At 47.8% G+C, this 16,340-nt stretch overlaps 1 protein-coding gene across 1 annotated transcript in view; it reads right to left on the bottom strand.

The window, feature by feature from the left end:
* Positions 1 to 16,340, bottom strand: part of LOC137332684 (nuclear receptor-binding protein 2-like) — a 195,974-nt gene that overhangs the window by 133,042 nt on the left and 46,592 nt on the right. Inside the window, exon 2 of the mRNA XM_067996634.1 lies at positions 14,876 to 14,998. Coding sequence (XP_067852735.1) covers positions 14,876 to 14,998 — 123 coding nt within the window. The remainder of the gene's footprint in view (positions 1 to 14,875; positions 14,999 to 16,340) is intronic.

Genomic DNA, 16,340 nt, shown 5'->3' with positions numbered 1-16,340 from the left:
TGACCTCACATTTGTCTACATTGAATTCCATTTGCCACAGTTTTGCCCATTCACCTAATCTATCAATATCGCTTTGTAATTTTATGTTTTCATCTACACTGCTTACAATGCCACCAATCTTGTGTCATCGATTCAAGGATGAGATGGATAGATTTTTGGAGTCGAGGGGAATCAAGGGATATGGGGATCGGGCGGGAAAGTGGAGTTGAGGTTGAAGATCGGCCATGATCTGATTGAATGGCGGAGCAGGCTCGAGGGGCCGAATGGCCTCCTCCTGCTCCTATTTCTTATGTTCTTAAATGATACCGTTGACAGAGTATTAATCATGAAATAATAGGAGCTTGTAACAAAGGAAATGCAGTCATCATGGGGGACTTTAATCTTCAAATTGGACTGGACAAATCAAATTGGCAAAGGTAGTCTGGAGGACGAGTTCATGGAATGTATTCAAGGCATTTCCCTAGAGCAATACATTGTGTTTTTTGAGACAGAGTTAATTAGTAATCTCATAGCAAGAGATTCTCTGGGGAAGAGTGATCATAATACGAGAGAAAATGATGGAATTTCACTTTGAGTTTGATAGCGACATACTAACGTCCGAAACCGGAGTCTTAAACAAAGCCGATGACATAGGTATGGGGGGCGAGTAGGCTAAGGTAGATTGGGAAATTAGATTAAAGGGTATGATGATCGATAATCAATGGTGAACATTCAAAGAAATAATTCATAATTCTCAACAAATATACATTCCATTGAGAAATAAAACTCCACGGGAAAAGTGATCCACCCATGGCGAACTAAAGGAGTTAAGGAGAGTATTAGATTAAAAGAAGAGGCCTATAATGTTGTCAAGAAGAGTAATAAGCCTGAGGATTGGGAGACTTTTTGAAACCAGCAATGGACGACCAAAAAATTGATTAAAAGGGAGAAAATAGAATATAATAATAAACTAGCAAGAAATATAAAAAACAGATTGTAAGAGCTTCTACAAGTTTTTTAAAAGAACAGATTAGCAAAAGTAAACATTGGTCCCTTAGAGGCTGACAGGAGAAATTATAATGGGGAATCAGGAAATGGCAGATGCGTTAAACAAATATTTTGTATCTGTCTTCACAGTGGAAGACACAAAAAACATACCAGAAATAGTGGAGAACCAAGTGGTAAATGAGAGAGAGGAACTTAAAACAATTAATATCACTAGAGGAAAAGTACAGGAGAAACTAATGGGACTAAAAGCCAATAAATCTCCTGGACCTGATGGCCGACATCGCGGGTTCTAAAAGAGGAGGCTGCAGAGATAGTGGATGCATTGGTTTTGATCTTCCAGAATTCCCTAGATTCTGGAACGGTCCCAGCGGATTGGAAGGTAGCAAATGTAATCCCGCTATTCAAGAAAGGAGGGAGAGAGAAAACAGGGAACGACAGGCCAGTTATCCTGACATCAGTCATCGGGAAAATGCTGGAATCCATTATTAAGGAAGTGGTAACAGGGCACTTAGAAAATCATAATATGATTAGGCAGAATCAACATGGTTTTATGAAAGGGAAATCGTGTTTGACAAAATTATTAGAGTTTTTTGAGGATGTAACTAGCAGGGTAGATAAAGGGGAATCAGTGGATGTCGTATATTTGGATTTTCAAAAGACATTCGATGAGGTTTTTTTTTTATTCGTTCTTGGGATGTGGGCGTCGCTGGCGAGGCCGGCATTTATTGCCCATCCCTAATTGCCCCTTGAGAAGGTGGTGGTGAGCCGCCTTCTTGAACCGCTGCAGTCCGTGTGGTGACAGTTCTCCCACAGTGCTGTTAGGAAGGGAATTCCAGGATTTTGACATAAAAGGTTCCACATAAAAGGTTGCTACATAAGCTAAGGGCTCATGTGGTTGGGGGTAATATATTAGCATGGATAGAGGATTGGTTAATGGACAGAAATCAGAGAGAAGGGATAAACGGGTAACTCTCAGGTTGTCAGGCTGTAACTAGTGGGGTGCCTCAAGGATCAGTGCTTGGCCCTCAGCTATTTACAAACCATATTAATGACTTAGATGAAGGGACCGAGTGTAATAAGAACATAAGAAATAGGAACAGGAGTAGGCCAATCGGCCCCTCGAGCCTGCTCCGCCATTCAATAAGATCATGGCTGATCTGATCCTAACCTCAAATCTAAATTCATGTCCAATTTCCTGCCCGCTCCCCATAACCCCTAATTCCCTTTACTTCTAGGAAACTGTCTATTTCTGTTTTAAATTTATTTAATGATGTAGCTTCCACAGCTTCCTGGGGCAGCAAATTCCACAGACCTACCACCCTCTGAGTGAAGAAGTTTCTCCTCATCTCAGTTTTGAAAGAGCAGCCCCTTATTCTAAGATTATGCCCCCTAGTTCTAGTTTCACCCATCCTTGGGAACATCCTTACCGCATCCACCCGATCAAGCCCCTTCACAATCTTATATGTTTCAATAAGATCGCCTCTCATTCTTCTGAACTCCAATGAGTAGAGTCCCAATCTACTCAACCTCTCCTCATATGTCCACCCCCTCATCCCCGGGATTAACCGAGTGAACCTTCTTTGTACTGCCTCGAGAGCAAGTATGTCTTTTCTTAAGTATGGACACCAAAACTGTATGCCGTATTCCAGGTGCGGTCTCACCAATACCTTATATAACTGCAGCAATACCTCCCTGTTTTTATATTCTATCCCCCTAGCAATAAAAGCCAACATTCCGTTGGCCTTCTTGATCACCTGCTGCACCTACAAACTAACTAATGTATCCAAGTTTGCTGACGATACAAAGCTAGGTGGGAAAGTGAGCTGTGAGGAGGACACAAAGACTAAAATGCAGGCACAGCAAGCAATTAGGAAAGCAAATACTATGTTAGCCTTTATTGCAAGGGGATTGGAGTACAAGAGTAAGGATGTCTTGTTGCAATTGTACAGGGCTTTGGTGAGACCTCACCTGGAGTACTGTGTACAGTTTTGGTCTCCTTATCTAAGGAAGGATATACTTGTCTTAGAGGCGGTGCAACGAAGGTTCACTAGATTGATTCCTGGGAGGAAAGGATTGTCCTATGAGGAGAGATTGAGTAGAATGGGCCGATACTCTCTGGAGTTTAGAAGAATGAGAAGTGATCTCATTGAAACATATAAGATTCTGAGGTCTTGACAGGGTAGATGCTGAGAGGATGTTTCCCCTGGCAGAAGAGTCTAGAACTAGGGGGCATAGTCTCAGATGTAAGGAGTCTTACAACACCAGGTTATAGCCCAACAGCTTTATTTAAAATCACAAGCTTTCGGAGGCTTCCTTCTTCGTCAGGTGAGTGTGGGATTCCATGAAAAGTATCGCATATATCGTCAGAGAACAATGCCTGGTGATTACAGATAATCTTTCCAACTGCCCGTTATCAAGGCAATCAAAGGAGCTGAGTGGAGCCGAGCGGAGCAGAGGGAGCATCCCATAAAAAGGCGGGATTTCGGAGCGCTGAGAACAGCTGAGAGGAGCCGAGCCGAGCGGAGGGAGCGTCCGATAAAAGGCGGGATTTCAGAGCGCTGAGAACAGCTGAGAGGAGCCGAGCCGAGCGGAGGGAACGTCCGATAAAAGGCGGGATTTCAGAGCGCTGAGAACAGCTGAGAGGAGCCGAGCCGAGCAGAGGGAACGTCCGATAAAAGGCGGGATTTCAGAGCGCTGAGAGGAGCCGAGCCGAGCGGAGGGAGCGTCCGATAAAAGGCGGGATTTCAGAGCGCTGAGAACAGCTGAGAGGAGCCGAGCCGAGCGGAGGGAGCGTCCGATAAAAGGCGGGATTTCAGAGGGAGCTGAGAACAGCTGAGCGGAGCTGAGCCGAGCGGAGGGAGCGTCCGATAAAAGGCGGGATTTCAGAGCGCTGAGAACAGCTGAGAGTCATAGAGTTATACAGCACGGAGAGAGGCCCTTCGGCCCATCGTGTCCACGCCGGCCATCAAGCCCTGTCTACTCTAATCCCATATTCCAGCATTTGGTCCGTAGCCTTGTATGCTATGGCATTTCAAGTGCTCATCCAAATGCTTCTTGAATGTTGTGAGGGTTCCTGCCTCCACAACCCTCTCAGGCAGTGAGTTCCAGACTCCAACCACCCTCTGGGTGAAAAAGTTCCTTCTCAAATCCCCTCTAAACCTCCCGCCTTTTACCTTGAGAGGAGCCGAGCCGAGTGGAGGGAGCGTCCGATAAAAGGCGGGATTTCAGAGCGCTGAGAACAGCTGAGAGGAGCCGAGCCGAGCGGAGGGAGCGTCCGATAAAAGGCGGGATTTCAGAGCGCTGAGAACAGCTGAGAGGAGCCGAGCCGAGCGGAGGGAGCGTCCGATAAAAGGCGGGATTTCAGAGCGCTGAGAGGAGCCGAGCCGAGCCGAGCTGCGACCGAGTTCGAAGTGACGTCAGGAATCAGAAAGGGACGCGACACAGGGGAGGCACCTGATTGGTGAGTAGGTTCAGGTGAGTATTTCTACTTATCAACAGTAACTGAAGTAAAAGGAAAGGGAAGGTCTGCAGGTCTTATCGGAAGTAGCGTTTATTTTAGTGAATCAAGGTCCCTAGTGTAGTTAACATTCTCTAAATTAAGAATAATTTAAAGGAGTAAACTCCTTAAAGGGAGTGGTAAGTAGTTTTTCTTTCCTTTTTTTTTCTCTTGACATTGTAGTTGTTGTTAAGCGAATTTAAGGGTTAAGTCATGGCAGGAGATCCCAGCGCCGTGTCATGTTCCTCTTGTGGGATGTGGGAATTCAGGGCTCCTTCCTGTATCCCTGATTCCTTCACCTGCGGGAAGTGTGTCCAGCTGCAGCTATTGTTTGACCGCTTGACGGCTCTGGAGCTGCGGATGGACTCACTTTGGAGCATCCGCGATGCTGAGAAAGTCGTGGATAGCACGTTCAGTGAGTTGGTCACACCGCAGATAAAAATTACTGAGGGAGATAGTGAATGGGTGACCAACAGACAGAGGAAGAGTAGGAAGGCAGTGCAGGGGTCCCCTGCGGTCATCTCCCTCCAAAACAGGTATACCGTTTTGGATACTGTTGGGGGAGATGGCTCAACAGGGAAAGGTGGCAGCGGCCAGGTTCATGGCACCGTGGCTGGCTCTGCTGCACAGGAGGGCAGGAAAAAGAGTGGCAGAGCTATAGTGATAGGGGTCTCGATTGTAAGGGGAATAGACAGGCGTTTCTGCGGACGCAACCGAGACTGCAGGATGGTATGTTGCCTCCCTGGTGCAAGGGTCAGGGATGTCTCGGAGCGGCTGCAGGACATTCTGGAGGGGGAGGGTGAACAGCCAGTTGTCGTGGTGCATATAGGCACCAACGATATAGGTAAAAAACAGGATGAGGTCCTACAAGCTGAATTTAGGGAGTTAGGAGTTAAACTAAAAAGTAGGACCTCAAAGGTAGTAATCTCAGGATTGCTACCAGTGCCACGGGCTAGTCAGAGTAGGAATGACAGGATAGCGAGGATGAATATGTGGCTTGAGAGATGGTGCAAGAGGGAGGGATTCAAATTCCTGGGCCATTGGAACCGGTTCTGGGGGAGGTGGGACCAGTACAAATTGGACGGTCTGCATCTGGGCAGGACTGGAACCAATGTCCTAGGGGGAGTGTTTTTTTTTATTCGTTCATGGGATGTGGGCGTCGCTGGCGAGGCCAGCATTTATTGCCCATCCCTAATTGCCCTCGAGAAGGTGGTGGTGAGCCACCTTCTTGAACCGCTGCAGTCCGTGTGGTGACGGTTCTCCCACAGTGCTGTTAGGAAGGGAGTTCCAGGATTTTGACCCAGCGACGATGAAGGAACGGCGATATATTTACAAGTCGGGATGGTGTGTGACTTGGAGGGGAACGTGCAGGTGGTGTTGTTCCCATGTGCCTGCTGCTCTTGTCCTTCTAGGTGGTAGAGGTCGTGGGTTTGGGAGGTGCTGTCGAAGAAGCCTTGGCGAGTTGCTGCAGTGCATCCTGTGGATGGTACACACTGCAGCCACAGTGCGCCGGTGGTGAAGGGAGTGAATGTTTAGGGTGATGGATGGGGTGCCAATCAAGCGGGCTGCTTTATCTTGGATGGTGTCGAGCTTCTTGAGTGTTGTTGGAGCTGCACTCATCCAGGCAAGTGGAGAGTATTCCATCACACTCCTGACTTGTGCCTTGTAGATGGTGGAAAGGCTTTGGGGAGTCAGGAGGTGAGTCACTCGCTGCAGAATACCCAGCCTCTGACCTGCTCTCGTAGCCACAGTATTTATATGGCTGGTCCAGTTAAGTTTCTGGTCAATGGTGACCCCCAGGATATTGATGGTGGGGGATTCGGTGATGGTAATGCCGTTGAATGTCAAGGGGAGGTGGTAAGACTTTCTCTTGTTGGAGATGGTCATTGCCTGGCACTTATCTGGCGCGAATGTTACTTGCCACTTATGAGCCCAAGCCTGGATGTTGTCCAGGTCTTGCTGCATGCGGGCTCGGACTGCTTCATTATCTGAGGGGTTGCGAATGGAACTGAACACTGTGCAGTCATCAGCGAACATCCCCATTTCTGACCTTATGATGGAGGTAAGGTCATTGATGAAGCAGCTGAAGATGGTTGGGCCTAGGACACTGCCCTGAGGAACTCCTGCAGCAATGTCCTGGGGCTGAGATGATTGGCCTCCAACAACCACTATCATCTTCCTTTGTGCTCGGTATGACTCCAGCCACTGGAGAGTTTTCCCCCTGATTCCCAGTGACTTCAATTTTACGAGGGCTCCTTTGTGCCACACTCGGTCAAATGCTGCCTTGATGTCAAGGGCAGTCACTCTCACCTCACCTCTGGAATTCAGCTCTTTTGTCCATGTTTGGACCAAGGCTGTAATGAGGTCTGGAGCCGAGTGGTCCTGGCGGAACCCAAACTGAGCATCGGTGAGCAGGTTATTCGTGAGTAAGTGCCGCTTGATAGCACTTCGACGACACCTTCCATCACTTTGCTGATGATTGAGAGTAGACTGATGGGGCGGTAGTTGGCCGGATTGGATTTGTCCTGCTTTTTGTGGACAGGACATACCTGGGCAATTTTCCACATTGTCGGGTAGATGCCAGTGTTGTCGCTGTACTGGAACAGCTTGGCTAGAGGCGCAGCTAGTTCTGGAGCACAAGTCTTCAGCACTACAGCTGGGATGTTGTCGGGGCCCATAGCCTTTGCTGTATCCAGTGCACTCAGCCGTTTCTTGATATCACGTGGAGTGAATCGAATTGGCCGAAGACTGGCTTCCGTGATGGTGGGGATATTGGGAGGAGGCCGAGATGGATCATCCACTCGGCACTTCTGGCTGAAGATGGTTGCAAACGCTTCAGCCTTGTCTTTTGCACTCACGTGCTGGACTCCGCCATCATTGAGAATGGGGATGTTTGCAGAGCCTCCTCCTCCCATTAGTTGTTTAATTGTCCACCACCATTCACGACTGGATGTGGCAGGACTGCAGAGCTTTGATCTGATCCGTTGGTTGTGGAATCGCTTAGCTCTGTCTATAGCATGTTGCTTCCGCTGTTTAGCATGCATGTAGTCCTGAGTTGTAGCTTCACCAGGTTGGTACCTCATTTTTAGGTACGCCTGGTGCTGCTCCTGGCATGCTCTTCTACACTCCTCATTGAACCAGGGTTGATCCCCTGGCTTGTTGGTAATGGTAGAGTGAGGAATATGCCGGGCCATGAGGTTACAGATTGTGCTGGAATACAATCCTGCTGCTGCTGTTGGCCCACAGCGCCTCATGAATGCCCAATTTTGAGCTGCTAGATCCGTTCTGAATCTATCCCATTTAGCACGGTGGTAGTGCCACACAACACGTTGGATGGTGTCCTCAGTGCGAAGACGGGACTTCATCTCCACGAGGACTGTGTGGTGGTCACTCCTACCAATACTGTCATGGACAGATGCATTTGCGACAGGTAGATTGGTGAGGACGAGGTCAAGTAAGTTTTTCCCTCGTGTTGGTTCGCTCACCACCTGCCGCAGGCCCAGTCTGGCAGCTGTGTCCTTCAGGACTCGGCCAGCTCGGTCAGTAGTGGTGCTACCGAGCCACTCTTGGTGATGGACATTGAAGTCCCCCACCCAGAGCACATTTTGTGCCCTTGCTACCCTCAGTGCTTCCTCCAAGTGGTGTTCAACATGGAGGAGGACTGATTCATCAGCTGAGGGAGGACGGTAGGTGGTAATCAGCAGGAGGTTTCCTTGCCCATGTTTGACCTGATGCCATGAGATTTCATGGGGTCCAGAGTCAATGTTGAGGACTCCCAGGGCCACTCCCTCCTGACTGTATATCACTGTACCGCCACCTCTGGTGGGTCTGTCCTGCCGGTGGGACAGGACATACCCAGGGATGGTGATGGAAGAGTCTGGGACGTTGGCTGAAAGATATGATTCTGTGAGTATGGCTATGTCAGGCTGTTGCTTGACTAGTCTGTGGGACAGCTCTCCCAATTTTGGCACAAGTCCCCAGATGTTAGTAAGGAGGACCTTGCAGTGTTTGCTAGTGCTGTTGGGGAGGGTTTAAACTAATTTGGCAGGGGGATGGGAACCGATGCAGAAAGTCAGTGGGAAGTAAAGTGGTGACAGAAACAAAAGGCAATAAGGGAGAGTGCACAAAACATGACCGGACAGATGGTCTGAGAAAGCAGGGCAAAGACCAAGGGAAGTCTAGATTAAACTGCATTTATTTCAATGCAAGAAGTCTGATGGGCAAGGCAGATGAACTCAGGGCATGGATGGGTACATGGGACTGGGATGTTATAGCTATTACTGAAACATGGCTAAGGGAGGGGCAGGACTGGCAGCTCAATGTTCCAGGGTACAGATGCTATAGGAAAGATAGAGCAGGAGGTAAGAGAGGAGGGGGAGTTGCGTTCTTGATTAGGGAGAACATCACGGCAGTAGTGAGAGGGGATATATCCGAGGGTTCGCCCACTGAGTCTATATGCGTAGAACTGAAAAATAAGAAGGGAGAGATCACTTTGATAGGATTGTACTACAGACCCCCAAATAGTCAACGGGAAATTGAGGAGCAAATATGTAAGGAGATTACAGACAGCTGCAAGAAAAATAGGGTGGTAATAGTAGGGGACTTTAACTTTCCCAACATTGACTGGGACAGCCATAGCATTAGGGGCTTGGATGGAGAGAAATTTGTTGAGTGTATTCAGGAGGAATTTCTCATTCAGTATGTGGATGGCCCGACTAGAGAGGGGGCAAAACTTGACCTCCTCTTGGGAAATAAGGAAGGGCAGGTGACAGAAGTGTTAGTGAGGGATCACTTTGGGACCAGTGATCATAATTCCATTAGTTTTAAGATAGCTATGGAGAAGGATAGGTCTGGCCCAAAAGTTAAAATTCTATATTGGGGAAAGGCCAATTTTGATGGTATTAGACAGGAACTTTCAGAAGTTGATTGGGAGAGTCTGTTGGCAGGCAAAGGGACGTCTGGTAAGTGGGAGGCTTTCAAAAGTGTGTTAACCAGGGTTCAGGGTAAGTACATTCCTTATAAAGTGAAGGGCAAGGCTGGTAGAAGTAGGGAACCTTGGATGACTCGGGAGATTGTGGCCCTAGTCAAAAAGAAGAAGGAGGCATATGACATGCATCGGCAGCTGGGATCAAGTGGATCCCTTGAAGAGTATAGAGATTGCCGGAGTAGAGTTAAGAGAGAAATCAGGAGGGCAAAAAGGGGACATGAGATTGCTTTGGCAGATAAGGCAAAGGAGAATCCAAAGAGCTTCTACAAATACATAAAGGGCAAAAGAGTAACTAGGGAGAGAGTAGGGCCTCTTAAGGATCAACAAGGTCATCTATGTGCGGAACCACAAGAGATGGGTGAGATCCTAAATGAATATTTCGCATCGGTATTTATGGTTGAGAAAGGCATGGATGTTAGGGAACTTGGGGAAATAAATAGTGATGTCTTGAGGAGTGTACATATTACAGAGAGGGAGGTGCTGGAAGTCTTAACGCGCATCAAGGTAGATAAATCTCCGGGACCTGATGAAATGTATCCCAGGACGTTATGGGAGGTTAGGGAGGAAATTGCGGGTCCCCTAGCAGAGATATTTGAATCATCGACAGCTACAGGTGAGGTGCCTGAAGATTGGAGGGTAGCAAATGTTGTGCCTTTGTTTAAGAAGGGCAGCAGGGAAAAGCCTGGGAACTACAGACCGGTGAGCCTGACATCTGTAGTGGGTAAGTTGTTAGAGGGTATTCTGAGGGACAGGATCTACAGGCATTTGGAGAGGCAGGGACTGATTAGGAACAGTCAGCATGGTTTTGTGAGTGGAAAATCATGTCTCACGAATTTGATTGAGTTTTTTGAAGGGGTAACCAAGAAGATAGATGAGGGCTGTGCAGTAGATGTGGTCTACATGGACTTTAGCAAAGCCTTTGACAAGGTACGGCATGGTAGGTTGTTACATAAGGTTAAATCTCACGGGATCCAAGGTGAGGTAGCCAATTGGATACAAAATTGGCTTGACGACAGAAGACAGAGGGTGGTTGTCGAGGGTTGTTTTTCAAACTGGAGGCCTGTGACCAGCGGTGTGCCTCAGGGATCGGTGCTGGGTCCGCTGTTATTTGTTATTTATATTAATGATTTGGATGAGAATTTAGGAGGCATGGTTAGTAAGTTTGCAGATGACACCAAGATTGGTGGCATTGTGGACAGTGAAGAAGGTTATCTAGGATTGCAACGGGATCTTGATAAATTGGGCCAGTGGGCAGATGAATGGCAGATGGAGTTTAATTTAGATAAATGTGAGGTGATGCATTTTGGTAGATCGAATTGGGCCAGGACCTACTCCGTTAATGGTAGGGCGTTGGGGAGAGTTATAGAACAAAGAGATCGAGGAGTACAGGTTCATAGCTCCTTGAAAGTGGAGTCACAGGTGGATAGGGTGGTGAAGAAGGCATTCGGCATGCTTGGTTTCATTGGTCAGAACATTGAATACAGGAGTTGGGATGTCTTGTTGAAGTTGTACAAAACATTAGTAAGGCCACACTTGGAATACTGTGTACAGTTCTGGTCACCCTATTATAGAAAGGATATTATTAAACTAGAAAGAGTGCAGAAAAGATTTACTAGGATGCTACCGGGACTTGATGGTTTGACTTATAGGGAGAGGTTGGATTGACTGAGACTTTTTTCCCTGGAGAGTAGGAGGTTTAGGGGTGATCTTATAGAAGTCTATAAAATAATGAGGGGCATAGATAAGGTAGATAGTCAAAATCTTTTCCCAAAGGTAGGGGAGTCTATAACGAGGGGGCATAGATTTAAGGTGAGAGGGGAGAGATACAAAAGGGTCCAGAGGGGCAATTTTTTCACTCAAAGGGTGGTGAGTGTCTGGAACGAGCTGCCAGAGGCAGTAGTAGAGGCGGATACAATTTTGGCTTTTAAAAAGCATTTGGACAGTTACATGGGTAAGATGGGTATAGAGGGATATGGGCCAAGTGCAGGCAATTGGGACTAGCTTAGTGGTATGAACTGGGCGACATGGACATGTTGGGCCGAAGGGCCTGTTTCCATGTTGTAAACTTCTATGATTCTATGAATGGTGTTCAGACAGAGAGACATTACATACAAGACTACTGAATATACAAACGGTCAGAACCCAAAGCCAGAGAGAGAGAGAGCGAGAGAGAGACATCCGAAAGGAAGAGAATGAGAGAGAATGACCAGTTGTATTAAAAACAGATAACTTTTTTTCTCTGGTGGGGTTACATGTCGCGTGATATGAACCCAAGATCCCGGTTGAGGCCGTCCTCATGGGTGCGGAACTTGGCGATCAATTTCTGCTCGACGATTTTGCGTTGTCGTGTGTCTCGAAGGCCGCCTTGGAGAACGCTTACCCGATGATCGGTGTCTGAATGTCCTTGACTGCTGAAGTGTTCCCCGACTGGGAGAGAACCCTCCTGTCCGGCGATTGTTGCGCGGTGTCCGTTCATCCGTTGTCGCAGCGTCTGCATGGTCTCGCCAATGTACCATGCTCCGGGGCATCCTTTCCTGCAACGGATGAAGTAGACAACGTTGGCCGAGTCACAGGAGTATGAACCATGTACCTGGTGGGTGGTGTCCTCTCGTGTGATGGTGGTATCTGTGTCGATGATCTGGCATATCTTGCAGAGGTTGCCGTGGCAGGGTTGTGTGGTGTCGTGGACGCTGTCCTCCTGAAAGCTGGGTAATTTGCTGCGAACGATGGTCTGTTTGAGGTTGGGTGGCTGTTTGAAGGCGAGTAGTGGAGGCGTGGGGATGGCGTTAGCGAGGTGTTCGTCGTCATCGATGACATGTTGAAGGCTGCGAAGAACATGGCGTAGTTTCTCCGCTCCGGGGAAGTACTGGACGACGAAGGGTACTCTGTTGGTTGTGTCCCGTGTTTTTTGACTTCTGAGGAGGTCTATGTGATTTTTCGCTGTGGCTCGTCGGAACTGTCGATCGACGAGTCAAGCGTCAAGTTCATTCATTCAAGTCATTCAGCCTCCGATCTTCGGGTAAGCGTTCTCCAAGGTGGCCTTCGAGACACACGACAACGCAAAATCGTCGAGCAGAAATTGACAGCCAAGTTCCGCACCCATGAGGACGGCCTCAACCGGGATCTTGGGTTCATGTCACGCTACATGTAACCCCACCAGCGAAAAAAAGTTATCTGTTTTAATACAACTGGTCATTCTCTCTCTTTCTCTTCCTTTCGGATGTTTCTCTCTCTCTCTCTGCCTTTGGGTTCTGACCGTTTGTATATTCAGTAGTCTTGTATGTAATGTCTCTCTGTCTGAACACTATTCAATTCCTTTGATTGCCTTGATAACGGGCAGTTGGACAGATTATCTGTAATCACCAGGCATTGTTCTCTGACAATATATGTGGTACCTTTCATGGAATCCCACACTCACCTGACGAAGGAGGAAGCCTCCGAAAGCTTGTGATTTTAAATAAAGCTGTTGGACTATAACCTGGTGTTGTAAGACTCCTTACATTTGTCCACCCCAGTCCATCACCGGCATCTCCACATCATGGCATAGTCTCAGGATAAGGGGTCGGCCAGTTAAGACTGAGATGAGGAGGAATTTCTTCACTCAGAGGGTTGTGAGTCTTTGGAATTCTCTACCCCAGAGGACTGTCGATGCTCAAGGCTGAGATCGATAGATTTTTGGACTCTGAGGGAATCAAGGGATATGGGGATAGGGCAGGAAAGTGGAGTTGAGGTCGAAGATCAGCCATGATCTTGTTGAATGGCGGAGCAGGCTCGAGAGGCCATAAGGCCTACTCCTGCTCCTATTTCTGATGTTTCATAAGAACCTAAGAAATAGGAGCAGGAGTAGGCCATCCGGCCCCTCGAGCATGCTCCGCCATTCAATCAGATCATGGCTGATCTGCCACCTCAACCCCATTTTCCTGCACCATCCCCATATCATTTGATGCCTTTCTCTAGTGATAGTGATTGTTTTTAGTTCCTCCCTCCCCTTTGCCCCTTGATTTTCTACTTTTATTGGTATATTATTGGTGACTTCTACTGTGATACAAAATATCTGTTCAATTCCTCTGCCATTTCCTTGTTTTCCATTATTATTTCCCCAGTCTCATCCTCTAAGGGACCAATGTTTACTTTAGCTACCCTCTTCCTTTTTATATACTTGTAGAAGCTTTTACTGTCAGTTTTTATATTTCTTGCTAGTTTACTCTCATAATTTATTTTCTCCCTCTTTATTATTCTTTTAGTCATCCTTTGCTGGTTTTTAAAGTTTTCCCAATCTTCGGGCTTACCAGTAATCTTTGCCATGTTGTATGCTTTTTCTTTTAACCTGATACCATCCTTGACTTCCTCAGTTAGCCATGGTTGGTTCACCCTTTTTGTGGAGTCTTTCCTCCTCACAGGGATATATTTTTGTTGCGAGTCATAAAATATCTTTTTAAATGTTTGCCACTGTTTATCCACCATCATACCATCTAATCTGTTTACCCAGCCCACTTTAGCCAATTCCGTCCTCATTCCTTTATAATTGCCCTTATTTAAGTTTAATACAGTAGTTTCAGACCCAAGATCCTCACTCTCAAACTGGATGTGAAATTCTATCATGTTATGATCACTGCTTCCCAAGGGATCCTTTACTTTGAGATCATTAATTAATCCTGTTTCGTTACCCATTACCAGATCCAAAATGTCCAGTTCCCTGGTTGGTTCCCCGACCTATTGGTCTAAGAAACAGTCCCTAATACACTCTATGAACTCCTCCTCAGGGCTATTTTTGCCAATTTGATTTGTCCAATCTATGTGAAAGTTAAAATCGCTCATGATTACAGGCTGGGGTTGTTTTCTTTGGAACAGAGGAGGCTGAGGGGAGATTTAATTGAAGTGTACAAAATTATGAGGGGCCGAGATAGAGTGGATAGGAAGGACCTATTTCCCTTAGCAGGGAGGTCAATAACCAGGGGGCGTAGATTTAAAGTAATTGGTAGAAGGATCAGAGGGGAGCTGAGGAGAAATGTTTTCCCCCAGAGAGTGGTGGGGGTCTGGAACTCACTGCCTGAGAGGGTGGGAGAGGCAGAAACCCTCAAAACCGAGTGCAGGAAAGTGGGATTAGACTGGGTGGCTCATTTTCGGCCGTCACGGACGCAATGGGCCGAATGGCCTCCTTCTGTGCTGTAAATTTTCTATGATTCTATCTTATATTTATGGCCGTAGTTCTGGTCTCCCCCGCAAGTGGAAACATCTCTACGTCTACCCTATCAAACCACTTCATAATTTTAATGACCTCTATTCGGTAGAGAAAAGAGCCCCAGCCTGTTCGGCCTTTCATGATCGTTCGAACCTCTCCGTTCTGGTATCATTCAGTTTGGCGTTTGAAATAGGAGATGCTGCGATTCTGTTTCGAAGATTACCTCATGAATCCGGAAGACACTGCGATCGGTGAAGTTCACTTCATTCCAAACGACCTCCACCCCTTCCTCCGTGTCCATCGCCAAGTACGTGCTCTCGATCGCTTGGACATTCCCCTGCCTGACCTGAGGGAAGAAAGTCACGGAGGGTGAATCAGAAACACCTGGGGGTGTGATATCACACTCGGCTCACAAGCCCACTGCCCGAATCACAGGCAAATCCACACACTGAGAGAAGGCAAATCAGAATACATCACAGCCGGAGAACATTCCAGAACATTCAGATTGCACAGTGTCTCCAGTGATAAAATACTGAGTCTAATCCCACTCTCCCCTCACTCCACATACCCTTTAATATCCCACCCAGTCGAATCCCCCGCTCCTGCTCACTCCCAGTGCCCTTTAAAATCCCATCCAGTCCAATCCCACTCTCCTGTCACTCCCCATAGCCTTGAATATCCCACCTGGTCCAATCCCACTCTCCCCCTCACTCCGTCTACCCGTTAATATCCCACCCAGTCTAATCCCACTCTCCCCCTCACTCCCCATAGCCTTGAATATCCCACCCAGTCTAATCCCACTCTCCCCCTCACTCCCCATAGCCTTGAATATCCCACCCAGTCTAATCCCACTCTCCCCCTCACTCCCCGTACCCTTTAATATCCCACCCAGTCTAATCCCACTCTCCCCTCACTCCCCGTACCCTTTAATATCCCACCCAGTCCAACCCCACTCTCCCCCTCACTCCCCATACCCTTTAATATCCCACCCAGTCTAATGCCACTCTCCCCTCACTCCCCATACCCTTTAATATCCCACCCAGTCTAATCCCACTCTCCCCCTCACTCCCCGTACCCTTTAATATCCCACCCAGTCTAATCCCACTCTCCCCCTCACTCCCCGTACCCTTTAATATCCCACCCAGTCTAATCCCACTCTCCCCTCACTCCCCGTACCCTTTAATATCCCACCCAGTCTAATCCCACTCTCCCCCTCACTCCCCGTACCCTTTAATATCCCACCCAGTCTAATCCCACTCTCCCCCTCACTCCCCGTACCCTTCAATATCCCACCCAGTCTAATCCCACTCTCCCCCTCACTCCCCGTACCCTTTAATATCCCACCCGGTCTAATCCCACTCTCCCCTCACTCCCCGTACCCTTTAATATCCCACCCAGTCGAATCCCACTCTCCCCTCACTCCCCATACGCTTTAATATCCCACCCAGTCGAATCCCACTCTCCCCTCACTCCCCATACGCTTTAATATCCCACCCAGTCTAATCCCACTCTCCCCCTCACTCCCCATACCCTTTAATATCCCACCCAGTCTAATCCCACTCTCCCCTCACTCCCCGTACCCTTTAATATCCCACCCAGTCGAATCCCACTCTCCCCTCACTCCCCATACGCTTTAATATCCCACCCAGTCTAATCCCACTCTCCCCTCACTCCCCGTACCCTTTAAT

Source organism: Heptranchias perlo, chromosome 2 (genome assembly GCF_035084215.1).
Source record: "Heptranchias perlo isolate sHepPer1 chromosome 2, sHepPer1.hap1, whole genome shotgun sequence".
Taxonomy (NCBI): Eukaryota; Metazoa; Chordata; class Chondrichthyes; order Hexanchiformes; family Hexanchidae; genus Heptranchias; species Heptranchias perlo.
The sequence above is the reverse complement of the archived record's forward strand: the minus strand, read 5'-3'. Positions and strand labels throughout refer to the sequence as shown.